This window comes from Phalaenopsis equestris, unplaced genomic scaffold (genome assembly GCF_001263595.1).
Source record: "Phalaenopsis equestris unplaced genomic scaffold, ASM126359v1 Scaffold000140, whole genome shotgun sequence".
NCBI classification, from domain to species: Eukaryota; Viridiplantae; Streptophyta; class Magnoliopsida; order Asparagales; family Orchidaceae; genus Phalaenopsis; species Phalaenopsis equestris.
Window position 1 is genome coordinate 136055 of NW_018164582.1, and position 27372 is coordinate 163426.

The 27372-nt window shown below is 32.5% G+C and overlaps 1 protein-coding gene across 2 annotated transcripts in view; it reads left to right on the forward strand.

Annotated features, from left to right (window-relative positions):
* The window catches only part of LOC110021744 (purple acid phosphatase 3), a 23280-nt gene extending 1092 nt beyond the window's left edge, over positions 1-22188 (forward strand). The window contains exons 2-10 of one of the 2 annotated variants that reach the window (XM_020720360.1): positions 3515-3598; positions 3751-3785; positions 3865-3976; positions 4696-4784; positions 11688-11796; positions 11887-12020; positions 13097-13145; positions 13301-13469; positions 21971-22188. In XM_020720360.1, coding sequence (XP_020576019.1) covers positions 3515-3598; positions 3751-3785; positions 3865-3976; positions 4696-4784; positions 11688-11796; positions 11887-12020; positions 13097-13145; positions 13301-13378 — 690 coding nt within the window. In that variant the 3' untranslated portion in view covers positions 13379-13469; positions 21971-22188. Of the gene's footprint in view, positions 1-3514; positions 3599-3750; positions 3786-3864; positions 3977-4695; positions 4785-11687; positions 11797-11886; positions 12021-13096; positions 13146-13300; positions 13470-14257; positions 14577-21970 lie in introns of those variants that run through there. The other variant, XM_020720361.1, reaches the window with a different exon arrangement.
* Positions 22189-27372: the final 5184 nt, after the last annotated feature.

Genomic DNA, 27372 nt, shown 5'->3' on the forward strand with positions numbered 1-27372 from the left:
CGAATAACGCATACGAAACATAAAAATATTCTTCAAGGAGAACACACAAAAAAAAAAGATTAAAGAGTTTGCATTGTTTAATGAGATCCACCTATGTTTTGGGTTTATGATTAAGAGGTCATGATCACGCAATGAAAATAATATTCACTAGCCTTGAGGCAAATAAGGGATGCAACTAGTTTCTCACCCAAATAATTTCTAAATTTTATCTTACTATTATTTTTCTTTTCTCTTTTATTCTCTATTCAAATTTGAGCTCATTTCTTCAATGATTATGCTCAACAATGATAAAATTATTGCATTCTTCTATCAGTCATCTTTTTTCGAGAAAATCTGCAATTTTTAACTATCTACTCCAACCCCTTATTGATTTTTGCTGATTACTCGACAAAGACATCCTTTTTGCAGGCATCGGCCTAAATAACTACCAACCTCTAATAATTCCACTGATCACTTTTCTAACACCTACTTTTATACTTAGGCCCTTAGCTGTATAAAGAATAAGTCATAATACACAACCTTTGATTTCTTCTCCTTTTATAGAGTTACATATAGTGGTAGTAGTAAAGAATTAGGTGTGAGTGGAGTCTTCAATTTGGTAGCCATCAAAGGTACAATTAAAATCAACTTTGGCCCAAATCTTATCTATAATTCTTAATAATATAAATGACTTTGAAATTAAAATTGCATGAGAGAAACATGGTGAAATTAGACTATACATTTCTTGATAATGACAGTTAAGATTCAAATGAGATTATGATATTAATCCAATGCACTGATATTTCTGATACAAAAAAAAAACTTTGTTTTAAAATCATTGGAGATGATTAAGGCACAAACAAGATTGCAACATAAGCTTGGAGATGATTAAGGCACAAGTAAGATTGCAACATAAGCCCTAGTGTAGTGTTGTTTATGGCATGTGCAAGATTGCGGCGTAGATTTTTTTTCATGGGAATGCATTTGCTTGAACCTCTTTGAAATGAAACTATTGATTTTATTTTTGAAAACTTGTTCTTCTTAGAATTCTAATGATTAAAGTTCTAATACTATTTTATGTTTTGAATTTTTCGAACAAATATAAAACATTAAAAATATAAATTTTTAAGATCACTTGAAAATTTGCCCTTTTATAAATTTTTGTATGACAAAATATGAGTCTATTAAATAATTCAATTACTTTTTTTTAATTTGAATTTTTTTCAATGGCTTAAGAAAATCATTGTGGCATGTACTTTCAACAAAAAATCATTTCTAAAAATTGTTGGGACATAATCCTTCAACAAAATTCACTCAAATTTTCTAGAACTATCTTCCAATACTTTAGAATTTAAAAAAAAAAAATTTGAGAAAAAATTTAGGAGTTTTTTTTTTGGTAGAAAATTCATTTATTTTTGCTCATTCAAAATTGCCTGCATTGTTTGGTAATTATTTTAGGGTACTCAAAATGATTATGCTCACAGGGTCGATTTGATGTAATCTTGATTAATATAGTTTTTTTTGTAACGTTCCTTCACAAAATTTCTTTGATTGTTTTTTTAGGAATTTGCTATGATGATATTAACTTAAAACTCTCTCTCATGTCAAGATTGGGAATGCATCATGATTTGGATCAAATTTTTATTGGCTGCGATTATATCTTAAATAGTCAATGTGGAAATTCCATCAAGGTTGCAAGTCCGAGTTATTTTTTTTAGCAAAATAATGGTGTTTCCTTGTGATAGAAGATTTACCTTGTACCGTCTTTTTGGATGAATGGTAGAGATCCTTCAAACTATTACAATTTTCTTATTGCTAAGGTATCTATGTGCTTGGTTATCTAAAAAATTACTATCAAAGAGTGATTTAATAATAAAGTTTTGTTGGTTGTGTAGGTGGCATATGTTAACAACAGACTGGCATCAATGGCTTGATCAACTTAGGAGCGATCATTAAAGTTATTCATAGACAAGTGAGTGATATGGCTTGCATAAGAGAATATTGAATTAAGAAGTGTGATCTATGTGACCAACCATAAGGCGAATGATAAAGCTATATCTAGAGATATAGGCGTTGAGCTGAGGTATGGATGTTATTATTAGTAGGTGTAGTGTTGGAAACAAGGCTATCTTCGGGAATAAAGTTGCATGAGAGGGTATAGGCATCACTAGCGACTGAGTGGATGTCATTGCTATTTGTAAAGACGTGAGCAATATGGTTATCTCCAGCGATAAACAATACAAAGAAGTGTAATAGATGTGATTAGTTGAGGAGTGGGTAATAAAGCTACATTAAATGTTATGAGTGATGTAATTAGGCTATAGAGTGAATGTTAAAGCAACTTGTACAGTCATCATAACTTGTTGAGAAGTGATCAATCGTGCTATTTGACTGAGTGTGAACAATGCTTCTACTATGGATAAAAAAAACTGAATGAGATGGTTACAAATAGATTAGGAGATGAAGCAAAATATTTTATGGTAAATGAGTCGACATTTATGAGAGATTCCTTGTTCTATGCATTAGCTAGCGTTATCTAGTCTTAGCAAGCATGGATCATTGCTTTTGTCCACTTCAGAAAGGAGAACTTGTGAGATGCTGAAATCTTAGATGGTGATTATAAATTTTAATATATTATTGATGTCAATAATAGTAGCATTAGACCTCAATATAACTGAGGGAAAGCTGAGAGTAGTGGTGGAATCAAAATTTTCGGAGAGGGGTGACAAAATAAAAAATCAAGGGGTGACAAGTTCATCAAAACTTCTCTCTTAAAATTTTTAAAATAAAAAACATATTTATTCAATTAAAAATACAATTAATATTAATTTATAATTAAGTATTACTGTTTGTTGGGGAAATTTTTTTTTGTTTATTTTATTATATTAAAAGATTTAGTTAAATTTAAGCATGATAAGTTCACCCACCTAATACCACAATTATCTGAGGTCGTCATCTTCATGAGATATATGGGTGGCGATATCAAAAATAAAATTATGAAAGTCCTCATCCAAGGAGATAATGACCATGGTAAATTTGAAGGTGATGGCTATCTTCTCTCTAAGGGCAACAGTTATGGTGAAATTGAGGGTAATAGTAGCACTTGACGTGAAGGCAATTAATTTGATAGTTCTAAAGACATTGATTGCACCAAACCCTTTGGTGGTAGTGAAGGCAGGCTAAAAGATGAGGAAAATGCCAAATATATTGGTTAGGATTACATTCAACCGAAGGCTGACAGTTGCAGATAACTCTGGAAGTATGACAATTGTAACAATTGTGATATAAAAGGTAAAGACCACCACGAACCTAACGTTGGCTATTTCAACTAGCTGGAGAATGGCAATAAGGATTAAGGGCTGGTCATAAGGCTGAAATAGTGGGTGCCTTAAAATTTGGGTCTGCAGCAAATCCAACTCTAATTTTGGATGGGTTTACTTTATTTGTTTCATTTTATTTTATACTGCCTCTTATTTCTTGCTCTGTCTATCTAACTCTTAAATGACAGATTTTGCAAATTGTGTTCTTGTTGCAGATGAGTGAGATAATTGAGCTTTTTAAGGCAAAGTTTGTGGTCAACATTGGTGAGCTAGGAGAGGATGATCCGCTCATGCAAAATGTAATGTTATCACAGCAAAATCTTAAATGTAGTATAAATATGCAAATACATGTTACTTTGAAACTGTCACGCTGAATCAGGAGTAAGAATTCAATAAGACTCTTGTTTGTTTGCATTTTCACTATGTCACTGATCGTCTCGTACATTTGCAGGCCTCTTTGCATTTCCCCATCCCGAGTATCCCCTGGTCAGTTTGTTTGTTTTAAGTAATTGTTTTGAATTCAAACTACATTTTACTATTCAGTCATATTTCTTCATACTTGTAGGTATACTACTACAGCTTTGTCAGGAAAATCAAAAAAATATTTCTTGAAGAAGATCAAGTTAGCTAATGATGAAGTACTTGACATTATTGGAATTGAGACTGGACTATTCCAGGTAATAAGAATGTTGTATTTGCTTACTAATGATATATCTATTTAGGGTACATCTTTTCATAAGTATAGGGCACACTTGCAAATGACATATTTTTCATATGTTTTCTGAATTATAAACTTGGTTGTGAATGTTCTTAACTTGTGTCAAATTTTATGTCTACTTTCCATGTTGGACTTTAATGACCATATCAAATTACTTAAGACATTTACTTCAAGTATGATAATTTCTTTTTGTGTTATATACAGCATTGTACTTGTTATTGTTTTAATGTTTATATCAGTGCATGTAGCAAGGTCATGATAGTTGTTGAGCTTGGAATCATGTATAGTTTACTAGTAAATTCCAAAGCTTAATAAGAAACACACGTTTATAACGATAATGAAAATCCATTCTATTGTTAAGTATGCAAATTGTCAAAGAAAATTCATTCCATTATAGGTACTAGCATTGAAGTTTAATGATGTAAAATGATGATGTTCAATGCGTCCTGTAAACATATCCTTCCTTTCTTATTTATGAAAGTTTAGCTCACATGTTCCTTGACATACTATATTTTCTTACATTTGCAAATTCCATGATGTACTTTTATTACATTTCATTGTGTTTGCATGTTCATCTCATTGAAACTTGTTACATTTCAAAGAAAATTTAAAAATATGTTATAGCATGCTTGAGAATAGAGTGATTTACTTATCACTGATTTGTCTTGATACTGCAAGGATTTTTTGCACTTGGAGGGGTTAAAGGAATCTGAAAGTGATCTGTTGTATTGGCTGCAACGGATATTATCTTTGACAGACAGTAAATGGTTTTCCTTCCTCCTATAAATAGTACATGTCATTTTGAAGATTATTGAAATTTTTTACCTTTCAGTTAACATTGAATGCTGCTACTTATTCTGATCACAGTTTTAGCCTTTATTCTGCTTTTGTTTATTTCGTTAGTCAAAAGCTCAAAGTTAGAGTTCAATCTATGTTTCTTATTTTTTCTTGAAAGGCGATTTAAGTATTTACATGGTTATACAACCAAATTGTAGAAGTTATTTATTCTTACCTTAGCTAGTAATATGATCAATTACAAGGATATATAAAATAGTCTAGACAAGAGATTATATCTCAATTTTTTAATTTGGTTAGATGCATTAAGAATGAAGATGGTAGATATTTTGTAATATTAGATGATGAATTGGATGCTTATGTTTATTGTGGATGCAGTTTTAGCCTTTATTCCGATACCATTTGTTTCTTTAGTCAAAAGTTCCAAGTTCTTTCCTTTATATACATAGAGAGTTCAATCTATTTTTATTTGAAAGGAGATATGATTATTTGAATAGTTATACATCAAAATTTAGAAGTTATTTATTTTGGGATTTTTATATGCATACCACACAATTCTTATGCATTTATATATCTAACACCTAAAGTTTGGTATTTACATGTATAACAATTCGATGTTAAAACCTAAACATGAAAATGTGTATTTCAATTTTGAAAAGCTAGTAATAGTGGTATTTTTGATGTAATGCCAAATATTGAGTAGTATGCATGTAATATAAAGTTTGGGTGTTAAATATGTAAATATAGAAGAATTGTGTGGTATGCATGTATAAGTTATAATTAGTAATATAATCAATTAAAAGAAAGCATGAAGTTTTGAGAGATGATTGCAGTCAATATTAATGCTACAGCTCTTTAAAGCTTGCATGGCAGATCAGGTGCTTAGAATATAGAAAATGAGGTATATAAAATGGCTTCAACAAGAAATAATATCTCAATACTGTAATAAATTAGATTCATTAAGAATGAAGTAAAAATTTGACAATAAGCTCTTTTGAGCAATAAGAACTAAGAGTTCTAAGGGAAACAAAATTAAATGTCAAAATAATTAGAATTGTGATTTATGTTACTCATTGATCTAATAACTCTTGTTGAGTTAGTTTTAAAAGACAACAAAAGATAACATTTGAGATATATGGAGATATTTATTAGATTTAAAGAGTTTTAGGATATATTTTTACAACATTTTCATTAATAAATCTTTTTAATAATTTTTTTAATAATTTATAGAATGCCAAAAGATTAAATAAGAAACATTTTAGTGATTAGTTTTAACTTGTTGAAAATAATTAGAATAAGGTTAAGAATACTAATGAAATGTTAAAATTTTCCAGTATATTTCTTATCTTATTACTACAATGCTTATTATGAAAGCTCTCTTAGAATGCATGTTTTTTTTTTTAATTTTGATAACATTTAATTGTATTTGATGTTTTTCCTTAAAATAAATCGCAACATGGAGGAAATAACTTTCCAAAGGCTAACGCCAATAAGAATTGGTTGCTTGAATGCTTTGATATTGTTGTATATTTAGAAATTTGTTTTTGTTCCTATATTTGATAAAAATGGAGCTTTGTCTTGCATCCATCTTTTCCTCTTTTAAGTTAGCAATTAATATATTCATCTTTACAGCAACAACAACAAAGCCTTAATCCCACTACGTAGGGTCGGCTACATGAATCATTTTTCTCCATATATTCATCTTTGCTTGTGGAAAATAAATTTGAAGAGGAAAAATTACTTCACTTTATTATTCATATGTAGGGTACGTATATATAGTAAAATCAATCCCTCATAAATTGCAAACTTACCATATATATCTAGTTTAAATTAGGAAATAAAATAATTATGAAATAAAAAAATAAAGAAACATAAACTAGGAAGGGAATAAAACTAAGAAAGGTGTTTTCAATGATATCCCCAATTAAATCTTTCTATGATTTTGTGAAGTAACCGGCCAACCCAACATGGAGAAGAGTCAAACTTCTCAGTTTTCCACACTTCCCCTCAAGCTGGGTCGTAGATGTTGTAGAGACCAAGCTTGGTATTGAATTCTGAGAAGGTGCTTAAAGAAAGAGCAGCAACTTGTTGGTGGGTCAGGACATAGCTTAGTTTTATAATTCCACCATTAACCCTTTCAGAGATAAAGTGTCTATCAATTTCAATATGTTAGGTCCTGTCATGATATATGCACTGGATTCTTGGCAATACTATTTGATACTTATCTGCCACAAAATATCTGTATAGTCCTATTGGAGATGCACCTCAATACATTTAATATTTTCTAAATCCAAATCCCTTCATAGATTCTTAAGGCAAGTGCCTTATACTCTGATTCAACATTGCTTCCAGAAACAACAGCTTGTTTCTTCTTCATTTAACCAGATTTTCTTATACATGGGACCAATAACTTGTGGTAGGCCTTCTGTTCGTGAGTTCCCCAGCTTAACTCGTATCAGTGTAGACTTCTACCTTGTTGCTTTTGGTTCTTTCAAAAATTAATCCATAATCAAGAGTTTTCTTGAGAAACTTCAGAATTCTATATATCATCTCAAAATGCTCTTCATCTTGATTAGTTATATGTTGGCTCACAATGCTGACAAAGTATATAATATTTGGCGTTGTATGTGATAGGTAGATGAGTTTTTCTACTAATCTTTGATATCTTTATTTTTCACATATACAATTTTTTCTCCCTTATTAGACTTCTTATTAAGAACCATTGGAGTATTAGCAAACTTACATCCAGGATATATTTTCTTTACGATATAATGATGTTTTCTTGTACCTTGCTACCTTCATTCCTAAAAAATATCTCATGATTCCTAGGACTTTGATTTCAAACACAGTGGCAAACACTTCTTTGATATTGAGAATCTCTTTTTCATCATCATTAGTAAAAATCATATCATCCGCATATACTATTAGTGAAACATTCTTATCTCCCTGAGTGTATTTTATGAACAAAGTATGCTTAGCTTGACCTTTAGAATATTCATTAGATCTCATAGTGTTAGCAAACTTTTTAAACCACATTTTTGATGAATGCTTAAGCGCATAGAGAGACTTCCTGAGTTTGCATACTAGGTGTTTGTTGGAATCATTCTCAAGTCCTGGTGGTATCTCCATATAGACTTCTTCTTCTTCCAGATCCACATTTAGGAATATTTTTTTATGTTAAGTTGATGCACTGCACTTTCCTCATTAGCTACTACTTAAATGAGAACTATAGTAGTGTTTAATTTGGTAACTAGCGTGAAGGTCTCCTAATAGTTAATCTCATTGGCTTGAGTGAAATTTTTGTATTTAATGTTGAATACTCGTTTGCATCCAACTGACTTCTTATCCCAATGATGTTTAGTAAGAATTTGTGTCATTATGCTTCAGTACTTAACTCATGAGTATTAAACTCTTCCTTACCCAAAATTTCAGGTGACATAGACTCGGGTTTTAGTGTAAGCAATTATGTCATTGCAAGTTGTCTTACATGAAGATTTTTCTTCCTCCTTGTGTACGCATGAAGTACTTTATGATGGACTTCAAGTTGGGTTTATTGGATTGGTTGTGCATCCTCAACTAGGATATGAAGGTTAGGTGTAGTAGGTAGTGAGATCGTGTAGGTGTCATCAAATACATCTCAAAATTGACCTTCATTTCTACTCTTGCGTTGAATATCAAATTTGGGGTAGTAGGACGATTTTTCAAAAAATGTGGCATCCATGGAGTTGTAGTCTTTTTTGAAAAAATAAGAATAACACTTATACCCCTTATTATTAATGGCGTGCCTAAAATAATACACCTGAAAGATTTACAATCAAATTTTATGCAATTTTGGAGTAGTAGGACGATTTTTCAAAAAATGTGGCATCCATGGAGTTGTAGTCTTTTTTGAAAAAATAAGAATAACACTTATACCCCGTATTATTAATGGCGTGCCTAAAATAATACACCTGAAAGATTTACAATCAAATTTTATGCAATTTTGGGAATGGATGTAAACAAAAGATACACACCCAAAAAATTTAGACAGTATAGTAGAAAAGAAAACTCTGATGTGAGGATAAGTAGCCATCAAGACATGAAGAGGTGTTTTGATGTTCTTGGCTTGACTTTTTATTGATAAGGATTGTCTCCTCTCAAAAATATTTTGAAACTTGATGGAAATCATAATTAATGATGATACCTTAAGGAAATGCCTGCTCTTTCTTTTAGTTGTCTCATTTTATTTTGGGGTACCAAAACATAAACACACATAGTTGATTTCATTTTTTTAAAGATACGACCCAAGGATGTAATTGAAATATTCATTTGCATTATTAGTTGTGAGGATCTGAATTTTGTATTGAAATTGAGTTTGAATCATATTATGAAAGATTTGGGTTATTTCAAATTTCTTCTTTAATAGGGATACTCAAGTAGTTCAATTGTGATCTTCAACAAATAAGATAAACCATCTAGCCTTACTTAGAATTTTCATCTTTAAAGTTCCCAAAATATCATTAGAGATGATGGACAAATGGTGTGATAGTTTGTATTGGGTCATAGGACAACTATTTCTAGTGATCAATCTCATATTAATAAAAATTATGGTTTTCATTGATAAATAAATGAGCCTACAACTTTGTAATATAATTGAAACTAGTATGACCCAGACAACAATGTCATAATATAATTTATTTTTTGACAGACATAGACTAGGAAAATTTGAGATAAAAATGGAGTTGGAATTATTTGTGTTTGGAGGGAGAGACTTTCCTTAAGTATAAGTCTTGATGCATTTTAGTACTGTCATTCACATTCCTCGACTCTACCACCTGAAATTCACAAGAATTTTTAAGAAATTTAGTTATACATTTCATATTATGAATAAGCTTACTGATTGAAACTGAATTGCATCCAAATGTGAAACATAAAGCAGAGAGAATAGTAATATCTTGGGAGAGCTCTACATCTTTTTTTCCAACATTTATTTAGTGTTAGCCATCTGTAGGTCTGACTGTTCTAAATGTATAAGCCTCTTGAAAGTTGACTAGAGTATTGGTGTTTCCGGGCATATGATCGGATGCTCCTGAATCTATACTTCTAGTTCTAAATCTTACATTATTAGTGAGACGGGAGAATAATATATTACTTTGGTGTTACACAAGAGATTGTTGTGCGATTCTAAATTGCCCTCAAGGAGTTTTTTCAGAAGTTTAGAAGTTGACTGGACATAATTCATGGTCTTTGAATTAACCTCCTAAGTAAAACTTGACATATTTATCTGATCATAAACCCGTATATTGTTGTTGTTGCGGGATAGGAGAATTCTGACAGAAAAGGTGCTTGCAGAGAGAATTTGGAGAAGGGTCTGCTGCCAGGAAGGTTCTGACTGCAGAAATTGAAGAGATGGATTCTGCAGGGAGAATTCTAGTGCCAAGAAGAGGAGAAGTGGCTCTGGCGCAGAGCCTGTAGATCGGCTGAAAGAATCCCAGTGGAGGAGGGCCTGTAGCAGGACTAATTTCTATTTCAAAGAGAGTTCCGGCAGTAGAAAGGAACAAAGGAGGGCTCGTACGGACAATTCTTATTGAAATTATAGCAGGAAGAATTTCTGCTGTATGAAAGAGCAAATAAAGAGTCTACAGTGGAAAGGCGTACATCAGGGAGGCTTCCTGCCACATGGAAGAGCCGAGGAATGGAGAAAATTTGGCTTTGGAAGAGTTCCGGCTGCCTGCAGGGGTGAGTTCCCGAGATGACACAGGAGATTTACAGCTGGAGGAGGAGATCCAAACGAGAGGACGACGCAGATGAGTGATCCTGTTGAGGTCAAGTGATCCAAAGAAGCGGGCGATGCAATGGAACAAGAGGAAACTTAACTTTGTTGTGGAAGCTTCGAACAGTGCAGTTAAACGGAGTCGATGCGCAATAAGTAAACGTGCGATATCGATGAGTGATTTAGATGACGACATGCAGATGAATCATACGGCGCAAACAACACATGCGCCACAGACGAAATAATGATTCGAACAACCGATTCAAAAGAGTGCGATGCCGATCTAGTCGAAGCATTTTTCGATTGATGCACACAACCTTAGTCCCATTTTTCGATTGATGCACAGATTCGTGCCGGATAATGAAAAATTATTGGTGGCTTATCAAGAATAAAATTAGGAAAGGTGCTTCCAAAGATACCCTCAATCAAATATTTCCATGATTTTGTGAAGCAACCGATCGACCCACCATGGAGAAGAGCCGAACTTCTCAGCTTTCCAATTGCTTAAGCTTAGATTTATAGAATATTACCAACTTGATTTAAGTTTTATAAATTTTTCTTGTAAGTTTTCATGACATTCTTTTTGGAACTTTTTGTTTCACTCACATAGCATGATTAGAAGTTATTTCCTTATTTTTCATTGGCCTAATATATTTAAATCTATCTCATATTGGGATTACATTATCTTTTAGGAAAATTAATTATCTTAATCTTCTTAACATTTAAGCTCACTTTTTTAATCAATTTAATAAATGGATTCATCTTTCACAATTCTCATTTAATAATTTATTTAAAGGAGCATCATTTTCTTTAATTGAGATTGCATCTTTTACTATGGCCTTATATTCACCTTGTTCCATCTAACTTGATCATAAAATATTAGACTTTAGCTCTCTTATGTAACTTCGAATGACAAATAAAACCGGTTCTTGTTTCACCTTTTGATAATCAGTTTTTATAAACTATTTTTTTCATATTATGATCTTAGGGTTTCATGTTTACAGGAGGAATAACTTTTCACTTGCAATACTTTTTAATAGTTTTTTACTCCTTAGCTTTCATATTATACCTCTTTAAGAAGTTCCTTTGTTTTTAATCTCTTGCCAAAATCAAAATCATTCAGGCGCATAGTTGTAGGATTTCATCCACTAATGGCCTGCCAAGAGATACATGAGCAGAAGTCCATAGTGTTTTATCGGCCACTTCATCAAATATTTCTGAATAATGGAGTGGTAGGCAGAGTCTAATCATTTTCTTTGTATTTCTAATTTATCATGGTCATAATACATGCGATTAATAACTTCTGATGAAAAACTCTGCAGAATGCCTACATAAGCAAGCTGGGTTGTGCTGGGCAGCATTATAACAGTGGAGGCATAGCTTTCTTGGGCAACCCTGGTCCTATGCATCAAGAGCAAATTCCTTACTCAGAAAATGGAAACTTTAATGTTGCTAGGTGAGGACTTCTCCATATTATTTTGTGTCCAAGAGTGCATTAAACGGGTTATAAAAGATTGACCAACAATCAAACATTTTCAATCTATGAAGTGTATGGGTGAGATTCAATCTCTTGATATTTTTATAACAGTACATTTTACCTATCTGATATCGGACTAAGCTCAAAGTGCCTTGACAATATCGCCTTAACATTAGAGCTCATCATATTATTCATGAGTAAAGTGTCAAAATAGTCCCCTAATTATTTATGTTGGGTCATTTCAGTCCTAGAGTTTATAGAATTGTCAAATTAGTCCAAAAAAAACTTTTAATTTAGGCTGAATTAGTTTCCAAAGAATACTATTTTAGAACCCATTAAAAAGGTGTGGGGACTAAATTAACACTTTTATAGATTCTAGAATTAAAATACACCTCTAAAAAAAGTATGGGGAGCATTTTGGCACTTTCCTTTATTAGCCATTTATCTTGACCAATTGGAAGCCTTTACAAGTATCATACACAAAAAATCACTCGACCATTTGGATTACTTATGGAAGTCACCCACTCTTCACCTTTGCCTAACCAAACCTTGTGAACCACTTAATCTTATGCATGCCTTGCGCTCTAATGCAATTTTTTTATGGTGGAAGAGGGCCAACCATTTTATATTTCTATACCAACATATTTTAACTAATCAATGTGAAATCAAAACTCACTGTTACACTTTTTTTAACAATCTCGCTCGCACATAAGAGCTCGTCATTCCCTCTTGAACTTTACTCAACCATGGTGAAAAACCGATCAATATCTTATGGAGATATAAATTTTATGAGCCACTCGATCCTAATGATATAAAAGGAAACTAAAGTTGAGTTGGATACACTGAAGATTAAATTCTTTTTTATCTTAGAACTTAAGCATATGAGTGATGGTCACCCACTTAAAGTATTTACATTAATATATATTTTTAGCCATCAAAAGGTTTAGGTGCCTTAACATTTTCTATTTGCACTCTCTTTTTTATTTTTTGGCCGGGAAACCATGAGTTGGTGTTTTGTAACTTTGTTGTTTTTCTTTTTTCCCAACCTATTGCAGTGGAAGATTGGAAGGATTTTATCTTCACCGCCTTTCTCCCTTCGAGATGGTAAGCACTTCACCATAAAAGTTTTTTTTTTATTTAATTTTTAATTTTATGGAATATCTAACGAAAACCTGATGATTGATGCCGATAGAGAAAGAGGAAATTGCTTTTAATTGTGGCATTAAACCTGAATTTATGATACAATTTATTTGTGTTAGGAATCCTTCTTCATTAATTTAACCGGCATGGTAGTATCTAAATCAAACATTCATCAACATGGAAGAAGAATTATGTGAATGAAAGCGATGTTGAATCAACGGTCTATTATTCAATTATTTAATTGCTGTGTCCTCCAGGGAAGCTTACCTGTGAGGAAGAAAATGTGAGGTAAGTCTTGATTTTTATGTTTATTAATTTGTTAATCCATCATTCTCATTTTTTTTAAAATTCTAATGTTGTTGTAACTTGTAAGGTAACCATTTATGGTCATGTATTTTTTGATAGTTCATCATGCATGTAGGTTTATCATTTTTCTACTTTTTTTTGTTATGATAAGCTAAATTGTGCTTAGTCTGAATTTTTCTATTTTTTTGGGAGGAGAATTGTTGTTTTTCACCCATTTAAATTTTCATATAACTGTATCACAATTACATTATATTTACATATCTAATGCGTAAACTTCGATTTTTACATTTATAACAGTTTACCTATGTATGAGAAGACATATTTCACTTTTAAAAAATAAGTAGTAGTGATACTTTTAGTGGTTGAGTGTTATCAATGTAATAATTACAAAAGTTTAGATGTTTAGTATTTAAATACAAATAAATAGTGTGGTATGTATGCAAATGCCCCTCATTAAGATTTTACAATGAATGATTCTAATTATAAGAATAAGTAGTAAGTTTTTTAAGAGATTTGAAATCAAATGTATGAATTATTGATGACATATCAAATGCTTCTAATGATGTTAATTAAGAAAATGCGTAAATATAAGTTCACTTTAAAAGGTTTTTGTATATTTTTTCACACATTTGAAGTGTTGTGTTAATTATCTCAATTACGTTGCATATGATATTTTCTAGATAAATCCAAATGATAGATGTGTTTTTTCTATTGGGGCATTTACATACTGTTAGGAGATGGAGTCTGATTTGAAGCACCTGCACTCTCAGGACTGAGCGCATGGGGTTGTGGGAGCTCAAGTGCCCACACTAGGCACAATAGATGAACAGGGGATGTGTTGGGTGCACTTGTGCCCTTAGGCGCTAATTACTCAAGGCACCGGCGCTCCCGCGCCCAAGTTCGAGCGCCTTTGTGCCTGGAGTAGTTATCCTATAATTTTTTGGTTTATAATGCCAAAATTAGATCGATGAATGTATCTCTTTAGTGCTTGAAGTTCCTGGATGTGGGGAGCTCTTCGACAGAGACCCTGGTGAAGGTGAGAAGTTTCGGAAAGGAGGACTTCGACGATCTTGACGTGTGTTTCTCGCGTTGGATCGATGAAGGAAGAGTTTGTAGCGAGGTATTGTATGCTTCCTTGAATGTCGAAAGGAAATTGAGTGTGTTCTCTGCAAACTCTCTAATTTTTATAGTAGAATTTTTCTGGTGGTGTTGCTTAGTGATTTTTCCTTGTTCTTGGGTTTTTCCACATTAAATTCTTGTGTCAAAATCTTGTGGATATGTTGACGAAGGTGAAGAGTGTTAAGAAACTGAAGCTATGCTTGGCTTCAATTGGATTTCATTAAGGTTGAGACCGAGGTTGAGCCACACCACGGTACGTGACTATGAAGGTGATCCTGACAAAGGTGCATATACAGAGGACCAATACTAAGTGTGAGATCTAAACCGAAGCCAAGTGCCAAAATTCTAGCGATGAATGTATATCTTTAGTGCGTGAAGTTTCTCTATGTGGAGAATTCTTTGACAAAGATCCCGGTGAAAATGAGAAGTGTTTGAGAGGAGGACTTCAGTGATTTCGACTTGTGTATCTCGCATCGGATTAGAGAAGGAAGAGCTTGGAGTGTGCTATTATAAATTTTTTCAGTGTGTTCTTTGTAAACTCTTTAATTTTCATAGTGGAATTTTTCTGATGGTGTGACTCCGTGTTTTTTTTTTTGTTCTCTGGGTTTCCACGTTAAATTCTAATGTGTTTTTCTGTTTTGCTTTTGTTATGCATCTGTTCGTAAGTTTGTTCCGGTTTTCTTAATTCTATGTGATTCTATTTCATGGTGAATTTGGAAGGGGATTCTTTAGAGTTTTTCAATACATACATACCTTCCAATTCCAATGTATTTGTGTATCTAACACCCATATTTTACTTTTTACATTTATACCATCCAAATGTTTCATATCATATTAAAAATATCACTATTTTTAATTTGAATAAAAAAATGAAATACACATTTTCTTGTTTGAGCAAGGTGACATATGTAAAAATTGAAGCTTAGGTATCAGATGTGTAAATACAGAGAATTGATATATATGTAAATTTTCATTTTTTATTTCATCCGATTTGCTTCCACATCTGATTTCTGCTTTCAACTTTTTTGTTTTAAAAATTTGTTCTTCTTTCATTTTGGCTCCTAAAGCTAAACTAAATCCAAGCTTTGATCATTCCTACCAAGAACTTATGATTTATCTTTCCTATGGAGATTGAGAGATAGTTATTACATTCACTAGTTAGAAAATAAGAATCAAAGAGACCTTAAAACCATGTCAAATATACCATCAATCAAATTTAATTTTAACTTGAAAACATAAATTTATGATTGAAAACTGATTGTTTTGATATTTATTATTATTATTAGTATAATGATATGAGACTAATTTCAAAGTCTTGTATGTTTTGATAATTTTAGCTTAGATTTAGGAGCCAAAATGGTGAAAATTCTAAGCTTTATGAGGGTCTCAAACTTTATAAATCATGTTATCATAGTGTTGAATCTGAATCTGTCTGTGAATAACACTGAAGGAATAGAACGTAAGATAGAAGAAAGAGAAAGAGAGAGGGAAGTGCACAATAATGAACAGTAATCTATTTTATTGATTAGCTCTTTCTGATAAAATGCCCTTATAACTCTTTTTATAAAGGAGGGGTATAATATGTGAAGTTACATGTTTGTTCCTGCTTTAGTGGGGCTTACATGATATTTTGGGTATTACACACGTATGGACCTATGGCTCGATTACCCTTTGAATAAATCGAGTGAAATCATTGGGCCTTGGTTTGGCAAGACCTGCTCCTCTGACTATGCTGGATCAGGGTTGCCGGTTGACCTTTGATGATCTTCAAGTCAGCAAGTCTGGCTTGATCGACTTGCTTTCTCCGATTGATTGTTCTAGCCTGACTGTCAATCGTTGATCCTTGGTTGATGAGCTCCTATTAGCTGACTGAGACTTGGCTATCAGGCAGAGAGTGAATCGTCAAAATCTGATAGATATTGAGAGTCTGTTTGGGGCAGCTGCAGCTTATCCAGCTTCTGTTGATAAACAACTTATCCTGATAATCTGCTGATGAGCAGCTGATCCGGATGATCTGTCCGATTGTTTGGTTAATGCGTTTTGAGAACAGCTGATTCTAATTTGCAAAATGTGTCAGGTGACCACGTAATAACTTTCTGACCCATTTATCTCCAATATTACTCGGTGTCATGCATGGGTTTCAATCAATATATGCATGGTAGTAATGGTATAGCAATGTAAGGGTGAGAACAACAATGCAGATTTGATTAATTTGTGCTTCATCCATAATAAAAAATTTGAAAAATACTGACCTAAGGCAAGTAAAACGGGTCAAATTGAAAGTGACATAATATGCACTAGTAGAGTATCACTGTCTCTGAGAGATAGCCCAGTTGTCGCAAGATCCCAACTAGGCCTTGTTCTAAGCAGTTAACAACTCCAAATATAATATATATGTATATAAAAACTAGCAAACAGTGGCTTCCGAGTTATTACCCTTAAAGAGAATGAACTTAGTGAAATTAAAAATAAGATGTTTTCCTGTGAAATCACCCAAATAATATTTGGCAAAATTTAAATTTAAATTGTACACAAAATAAGATAACCATTTCTTTCTTCCCTGATCTCTTCCATCAACATTTTTTCTTTTAAATAAGAAGAAGAAAAGAACAACAGATTTCAATCAAACACACTTGACAGTAAAGCTAAGAAGCAATGCAAGAAGATCTAAAACCTAAGCCTCGCATCAAGCAAGAACCTAAAACAAGCAGATCAAAATGCAAAACAATAAGCATGAACCAAAGCAGAGCACAAGCAAAGAATCCAATGAAAACTTTGAATATTACCAAAATGGAGCCAATAAAAACACTATTTATACCTAATTTCTTCAAAAAAGTCAAAAAAAAAAAAACCCAAATACCTGGGGGTCAGTGTTCTTCTGCTCTGCAAAGTTTATGGTCTTACCGGTAATCGTAGTCCGACCTAGATCGTCATCCATCAGAGAATGATGCGAACAAAAGAAAGCCGCCCTACTTGAAAGGCTGGAGAAATTGAATAACAAGAGCTTAGCTCTTCAGATGGAAGAGAGTCATGGGAGAAGGATGGAATGGAGATGAGAAGAAAAAGTGGAGTAAAGAAAGCGTGGAGCCATGGAAGGGAGAGACCCCCCTACTCGAAACTAGCGAAATAAAAGTTTATGGAGGATGATGACACCATGGGAGTTATGGGAGAGCGAAGGATCGATCGCGAGAAACTGAGGAGACGAGACGAGGGCAGCTGGGTAAAGTCGCTTGCAAAAACGCGGACCGCGGGGTTGATCCCGCGGCTAGCGTTTATTAAGGAATAAAATACCCCGTTTTCAAAACGCGGTCTAAAATTGGGGAATGTAGTGTTCAAAACCGTCCGCCCGCACTTATAAGCTGTCCCAAACGGGGCCTTAATCTCTTGATCTATGGATCTTTGGGATGTTTGTGGGTTATGCTATTACCACTTCTTGGACTCTGATGTGGAATCTCAGTGGCGTCCATGTGACAGTTGGTGATACTGAACTCTTCCCTTGAGTTTGGTTGCAATGATATGCAAATCGATGCCTCTGAACTCCTCCCTTGAGTTCAGGTGGTCTATACCTGGTCGACCTCTAGCCCTAGTTCAGAGGGTTGCATCTGGTCAAGTGGGTCATTTGGTCTCACGCCAGTGGGTCCTCCTTAGTTGTACTTTTCTATCTCATTATCCATGGATCTCCTCGAGATTCGTGCTGGCATGTTCTCGATGTACACACAGACAAACCTTCTTTATTGCCAACAACAATAACAAAGCCTTTATCCCTCTAAGTGGGTTCAGCTTCATGAATCATTTATCTTCAATGTGTCCTATTGGAACTTCCTTTATTAACATGTTAAGAAATGAATTGGACAAATGCTTTAACGAATATATCATTGGTTTAATCTATTTTTAACATAAAAGCTTAGGCTTATCATTGGAAGTCAACCATTTGCATTTTTTTTATAATATTATAGTTTTTGATTTCTAATAACACTAAACTTAAGACATTTTATTATAAAAATAAACAATATACCATAATTGTTATAGGCAATCTATAAAAGATATCAAATAACATTATCATATAATATTGATTATTACACAATAAAGTTGGTATAAAATAATCTATGGAAGCATTCATTGCTTTCAAATGTAGATACATCCAATTAAAAGCATAAAAGATTTATATATTCAAAATTGACTTATCGGTCATATGTCATTCTTCTTTCTATGTTTCAAGTAAATATGTGATCAGTTTATTACGACACCTTGAAGTTAGAAAGATATGTATTAGTCTCATGAAAATTTAATGATTTCTCAAAAAGACATCATTTGTAGACTGTTGATCCGACCAATCAATATATAAAAGGGTTTAGCGAATAATACATGCATAATACATATAAGAACATATTATAAAATATCATACTAAATTAAAGCTTACATAATAAAAAATGTTATCATTATTAATTCGTAATTTGTATTTGTAGTATGTTTTTCCAATAGTTCTAATACAGTACATATTATTTTTTAAAAATTTACGCTATAAATTTGATAGTAAGGCTCAACTATTACATCATATGAATATGACTCATACAAAATACCATGCTTAAATATATACATTTCATAATACATTATTAATATTTAAATCATATTAATGAATAGTGAGAAATGAGCTCCTAACTTTTCTTCCCTAATAAGTAATCATCCATTAAATCAGAATAAGTAGCCAAACATTTCAATCTCGATGCCAATCATTCTTGCCTCAACATACGAGACTCTGTAAACCTTGTATTCAAGGGAATGTAAATTAATCATACATATAGTAAGGCTTCTTAAATATATCATTTGGGTTGACTAATGCCCCCTTTTGCTTTCATAGACTTGATGAATAAACTCTTCAAGTCTTTTTTGGACCATTTTGTTATCATCGTCATCGATGATATACAAATTTATTCTAAGAATGAAGATGAGCACACCCAACATTTGAGAGCAACATTGAGTATTCTTCGATAAAATAAGTTTTGGGTCACATTCTCTACGTGTGGATTTTGGTTTTGAATACAATATTTTTGGGTCATATTATTACAGTAGTTGAAATTTCTGTTGAGATTGCCAAAATTAAGATAATAATAGATTTTATGAGGCCCAGCACTATTGCCGAGATTCATAGCTTTCTCAATTTAATTGGTTAATATTGGAGATTTTAAAATTTTTTTCTTATTATTGTTACACCTCTAATAAGGTTGATTCGAAAAGCTCTTAAGTTAGAACGGTTTGATTTTTGTGAGTAGAGTTTGTAGAAACTCGAGAACTATTTGATGATAGCCCTTTTCCTTACTATTTCTTTTAACACAGATGAATTTCAAATCTACAGCAATGCTTTGACATCAAAGTTTGGGTTGTATTGTAATACAACACGATAGAATTATAACTTATGCTTCTAGGAGCATGAGAGAAATTATCCTATTCATGACTTAGAATTAGCCACAACATTAACTTTATGGAGTTCATTGTGTGGTATTCACTGATTATGAGAGACTGAAATATATTTTAGTCAAAATGAGTTGAACTTGAGGCAGACTTGTTAGCTTGAGTTGGTGAAAGATTATGATCTCCAAATTCAGTATCACCCCGGTAAAGCTCATGTGGTTATAGATGTATTGAGCAAGAAATCTTCAACAAATGTCATGTGGATGATCACCTAAGAGCGATGACTAAAAATAGAGATGAAGCAACTTCAACTCGAGATGGTACCTCTAATAGTCAACTCAATTATGTAGCACATCTTTGCTTGGCCTACACAAGTAGATCGTGCTCATGCAACTCCGACGAAGAATGTAAGCCTACTACAGCATAGAGAGCAAGCTCAAAATGGTTTAAGTCCCAAAGTTCATTATCGATCAAGCTAGCACATTGAGATTTCAGGATTGGTTTGTGTTCGAGATCAGAAAGGAGTTTGATTTGAGATACTCCATGAATCATAATCTAGTCCGTATTCTGTTCGTCCAAGAAGTACTGAGATATATCAAAACATGAAAAAGATTGTTCTGGTGGCATGTCATGAAGAGTATTGGGATAGATTTTATAGCCAAGTGCTTGGCTTGTTAGATGATCAAAACAAAATAATAAGAAATCCAGTGTTTTTTGTAGTCTCTCCCTATCTAAGAATGACAATGGGAGGAGGTTGCAATAAATTTTGTAGTTAGTTTGTGCAGGTTTAGTTATTTTACGTAGGTCAAAGTAAGGTCATGATGCTATTTGAGTTGTGTTCGATCTGCTCACTAAGTAAACTCATTTTCTATCAATTAAATAAAATTATTCAGTGGAGAAGTTCGACAAGATATACATAAATAATATTGTTCAACTATGTGGAATATCAATTATGATTGTATTTGATTGAGATTGGACATTTACTTTCAAATTATAAAAATAGGTGCAAGAGGCTTTAGGCACGAATTTGGACTTCTGTATTGCTTTTCACCTCCATACAGGTGATCAAACAAAGCGCATCATTCAAATATTAAAAATCTTGATGAATGCTTACATTTTGGAGCTTAGAGGCAGCCGGTAAGACTATATATCATTAGTGGAGTTTGCTTATAATCATACCTTCCAAATTAGCATCAACATAACACCATATTAAGCTCTTCATGACATAAAGTGAAAATCCCTTTTGCGTTGATTTGAGGTTGGCGAGAAGCAGTTATTCATACCTCAACTAGTCGATCAAGCTATTGAGAAGGTTTATCATATTCGAGAATGACTATGTGCAGTGCAGGAGAGTCATAGGAGATATTTTTACCCAAAGCACAAAGATAGTGAATTTAAAGTTGGAGATCATGTGTTTCTCAAAGTTTCACCTATGTGTGGAGTTAAAAGATTTGGTCGGTGGAGTTTTGTATCGATTAGCTCTTCTTTTAATGCTTGGGGGAGAGCACGACATTTTTCTCGTCTCCCTACTATCATTGTAGATTGAACCTGAAATAATTGGGGGCGTCAATTCTCTCGCTTTGAGATAAATTATTATTATTTATTAGAGAATGAACGTATTATTCTTTGTTAGGAGCATTAGCATTTATTAGAGAATGAACGTATTATTCGTTCTTAAGAGCATTAGCATTATTTTTTGTATTAGAATCCTAATTACTTTATAAAATTGTTAGTCTTGTCTTTTTGTGCTTCATTTATATTGCTACGCAGCTATTGTAGGATCTGCTATCATTCATAAATGAATATTTGTCTTTATTTATTGTTGCATAGGTTTCTATATATTATATTTAATTTTGTAATTGTAGTAATTAATTTTCTTACATTATTTGTCATATTGTTATATTATATATGTTGAAAAAATTTATAGTTATATGCTTGTATACAATGACATGCAGGTTGGTAAAATCCTTTTGGGTGTTGATTAGTCAAGCCGACGGACTTACAAAAGGACGGCTCTACATGAATTCATTGATATTTTTTTTTTGTTGAGTGTGTTTACTTTCTGGATTGATTAATATACTAATGAGACTTAATTGGTTTGAGAATGATTGCACTGGAATATGTAAATTTGATTGTCATTGAATTTAATTTATCATCATTAATTCAAAAACATTTCCTATTAAGTTTGACACCATATTAGCATTAAGATCTCATTACAATTTTAACAATATTCTTTTTGTTATAATACATATATATATATATATATATAGATATATATATATATATATATATATATATGCATCTATACTGCATGTATACTGCTTATCATATTTTATTGTTGGTATGACTATTTATTGAGTTTGATTTGTCAAAATCACTCGTTGATATTCATACATAACATGTTCCACTAGGTCGTCGCTTGGACGAACGACACCTCAAGGGCAACGTATTCCGCATTAGATCTATTTTTGATATTTCAGTTTTTGTGTCGATTATTTTGATGGGTTAAGATAGCATTGTCAAGTAGTTGTTTTCCTTATTATTTTTTATATATGCCGTTCTATTTATTGCTTGGTATGCGATCGTAACTTCTAGTGCTCTTTTACTATCGTGCTCTATGTTATCGGATTGTACCATCTTCTAGTCTCTAGTGTGTACTTCCATCATTTGTCTAAGGACGCTTTTTTAACCTCGCTCTCAACGTCTGCCAATTAGCTCCGTTGCATGCATGGAATCATGACTTGTCCGTAATTTTTAATTTGGACTTCAATGTATTTAATTATTAATTGGGTTCCATGTTATATTAAATTTAAATTATTTGTTCAAATTTATTCATTTTAACTAATTGCTTTATGCTATTTTATTTTGAAAAATTTATATACATACCATCCAATTTTTATGCATTAACAAATCTAATACCTAAAATTTGATATTTATATTTATGGCACTTTGTTAATTTAAATTTATATATATAAATTGCATATTTCACTTTTGAATATGTTAAAACTTTATATTATTTATAAATATAAAAATCTAACAATTACATAAGAATAGTCATGTAGATTTTATTATTATTATTATTAGGGAGATGTATTTGCATATCATTCAATTATTATGTATTTAACTACTGGATTTTTTTATTAATGCATGAAAATGTGTATTTATTCTTTAAAAATTAAAATTATGATGTTCTTGTGTGATATTCAGTGAAAAAAATGCTTAGATGTTAGACATTTCTTATTATATTACGAGTAGTGTTAAAATAGGGCCGATCTCCCCACCAAATTAGGGAAAATATTTGCGTACATAAGATGTACGCAGCGCTGCGTATTTTAGGGGTTATTCAGGAGGTACAGGGGGTTAATATTCATGTTATACTCCCTTGTAACCTCCGTGTAACTCTTTTGTAATCTCCGTGTAATTTATTTATACACATAAAATTACAGAATCATAAATTTCATTTGTAAGTTACAAATAATTACAAAGAGATTACGGAAAAATTACAGTGAGGTATAATTATCTACGCAAATATTTTCCCTAATTTGCCATTTAAGCGGGGGACGGCCGAATCTCCCGAAGAAAAGCGTGAAGCATCTAGAATCTCGGATCTGCATCGTCTCGGTGGTTGCCATCTTCTTCTCGCATCGATTTTGTGTTGTTTTTCGTAAGGGCCACTGAAATGTTGTGAGCTATGTATTACTCGTGTTGCTCTTTTATTACTCGGAGCTGACGCTCATTTGATTTGCGTTACGAAATCCGTGCAAAACGAAGGGTTTTTTAAATTTGGATTCGATTCAGCAGAGTTACCACAGTAACTGTAGAGTGCAATCACCCACATCTCCGCGTTGCGATTGGTATGTTGCTTCCAATGTGTTTTTAATCGAGATAATTTTCCGAGTTTGTAAATCGAAACATTTCTTCTATAGATCGATTTTGTTTGCTTGGAATGTAGTTTTTTTTTTTTTATATATAGTTTATGATCCAAAAGGAAGTGAAGAGAGAAAACCTGAAGAAGGGTTGGCTTCGGGGTATCTGTATAAAACTTTTTTTATTTTGTTCATTTGGTGAAAAATGTTGGCATTCTAGTGGCTTTTTGGTTGAGAGTGTATTTGGTTCCATGGCGATTGAATAGCTCGGATGGCGTGCTGACAGAGTCTGCCGCATGCAACCGCTGCCATAAGCATGCATTTTGTTTTTGGAATATTACATACACGCCACTCAATTCATATGTATTTACATATCTAACACCTAAACTTCAATTTTTACTTACATATTACATGCCACCATCCTTTGTTTTCTTTTGTTTGGGGCAAATACATCCATATCACTCAAAACATTGCTATTTACATAACTGACACCCTCTAGCATCCATTTTTTAAAGTTGATTGTGTTAAATACATACATAGCACTGGAAACATTGCTATTTACATAAGTTTTGAAGATATGCTTTGGATCCCAAATCATCTACTGGCTATTTTCTATGTGTTGCTTGAATACAAGAAATGGAGGCCCTTTTTAGTGATGGATCAAGTGGAATCTGAGCTTCTGTAAGTGCCTTTCTTAGGCACTGTTTGGCAAACTACCGGACTTTATGCAAGTAAGATTTAATAAATCCTGTCCATTTGGATTTAGTAAATCCTAGTGTAGTTAAGTTTTAGAAACTGTTTGGCATGACATGTTATATCTGATTAAATCCTATCAAATTGTTTGGCAACTTCATTCATGGTTGTGCTTGACAGTTTTGGTCTTTCGGTTCTTGATTCATTAGGTTTGAACAAATGATTTTTTGATGTCCGTCATCGCTGTCTACCCCGTCGGTTGCCATCTGCCCCGTCTGCCGTCGCCGGCCCCTTTCGCCACCGTCGACCTCGTTCGTCACCCCACCCACCTCCCTTGCCGCTGCAACCACCTGCCTTCTGCTGTCTGCCTCCGTCTACGGTTATCAACTTTCTGGGCCGCCCGCTCACCAGCTGCTGCCGGACGATAAAATATTTTTTGAAATACATTATTTTCACCCGTCTTCAAATCAAACAAAAAATAATAATAAATTTGTGTATGTTTTGCAGTGAAACAAACAATTTGAGAGTATTTCAAATACATCATAATCACATTATTTTGCAAATTTTTTGCATTGCATTTCATTTTTAGCAAACCAAATTGTCCTTTAAATTTCTCCAAAGAACAAAATGAATGTCAAAACTTGGATTTATTAAATTTAGGCATTGGATAGATTTAATTTAAAAGTTTTTTTGGTGTCAGAATGGTTTATAGAGATAATTTTAAATCATACATTCTCTTAAATCCTATTGCTATTCTTGTTTGCCTTAAATCTCAGATTTTGTAAATCCAAAAGTCTCACAAACTCCTCTGTCTTCATATGCCACTTCCAAAATTGATACCTTCTCCGGCGAGTTCCCAATGTGATTTGCTTCTTTGTCGCTAGGGTTGTAAGAGCTTGTGCAAAATTGCTCGTGAACAATGTGCTTGTGTTTGACTCTTGTCTCCTCAAAATTGGCTCTATAACATTTTCAAGCCAGCTTGAGGGGGAGTGTGGAAATCTAAAAAGGATTTTGGCTCTATCTAGGGTGGACTGACCGGTCCCCATGGAAATCATGGGTGATTTGATTGAGGGCTATTTTTGGAAACCTTCTGATCAGTTGTGATTTTATCTCTTTACCTTTTTTTTTTGAGTTGTTTTGTTTCCTAATTGAGATTTAATATATTTAGAAAGTTTGTAAATTAGGAGGGATTGATTTTCCCGTATATATATGTAATCTAGTTGTGAATAAGAAGTTAAGTAATTTTTCCTTCCCATACTTATTTTTAACAGTTTTGCTGTAATTGGATATTTTGTTTTTTTATTCTCAAACTTAATATAACTTTTTTTTGTTGTTATTGTGTTCAAATATAAAAATTTTATCTTAAATTATTAGAATTAAATGAAAATCAGCTCAATAGGACAAAATGTAGAAAAAGATTCTTAAGGTTTGTTGTTGTTTTGTATGAGTAGTTATTAAGTGTTCCTTGAAACAGTTGGAGGCTAAGAGAAACGGTTAGTTCAAATTTGATATAATTTTGCTGATCTATTAAAAAATTTTGGGGAATTATTCAATCTCGAAAATTTGGGCGTATATTGTATTCAACTTCTGTCAATGGACTGAAAGAGGATGGGGATGATCCAATCCTTTTGGGAGTGTTTCTCTAACTTTTTATTTATGATTAAATGTTTCTACATGCTTGAAGTTTTTGTTTTGATTTGATTTGCATATGGATTAAATGTTACTTTCTATTTGAAGCTTTAATTTTGATTTCGTTTGCATATGGATTAAATATTTTCTATTTGAAGTTTTTATTTTGATTTTGTTTGCATATACTAGATTTACTTTGATGACATGCTTTGCTATTTTTTGGTATTGGAAAAAAAATGAGGCATTTACATGCATACATACTTCTTATGTATTTACATATCTAACAACTAAACTTTCTTATGTACATACAAAGTACTAAAATGTTTAACATCATATTGAATATATGGCTATTAATTACTTTTTAGAAGTGAAATACATCTTTTCATATATTGTTTCATGACACTAAAGTATTATGAATATAAATATGAAAGTTTAGGTTTTAGATTTGCAAATAAATAAGAATTTCATGGTATGTATGTAAATTTCTCCAAAAAAAAAAATAATAATAAAAAAATCTGTAGGGGTATCCTATCAACTTCTGTTAGGATTATATCCGGATAGAGCAATTGTTACTTTATTTGTGTTCTTGATTTCATGCATTGCATACAATTGAACTATAAAAATAATACAAGCAAATTATTATGTAAATATAATTAAACTTTTAGGTAATACAATTAAATGATTAGATATTCACATATATTTATTCAATAGAAAAAGTATTGGATTAATCTAGTAGTATACCAATACAACTAAATTATTGGATAAATATTTATGAATGTCTAATAGTTTATTTCACCTTTTAAGATTAATTTTATTATCTATGCATTTAATCAGTATTGTCACATCTCATTATAGTGTCCTCCCCCATGTTGGAAAGTATCTCGGGTCTAAGTATCGACTATCACCATTCTCTCTCTCTCTCTCTAGTTACATCTTTCTCTTCTGGGTCATGTGACTCATTCCCAGTGGCAAGCTAGTTTGCTCAATTCACAAGGATGTGTGAATGTATTCTTTTTATCTTTCTCCCCTACTTGTTTGTTGGAGTAGTGCTTTGTAAGTACTGATCAGAACTATAAAATCGAACTAAACGAGCAAATTTGGCAGATTCGGTTTAGTTTCAAAAATATATTTTGATTTGCGGTTTTTAAAACCTCACTATATGGTTTTTG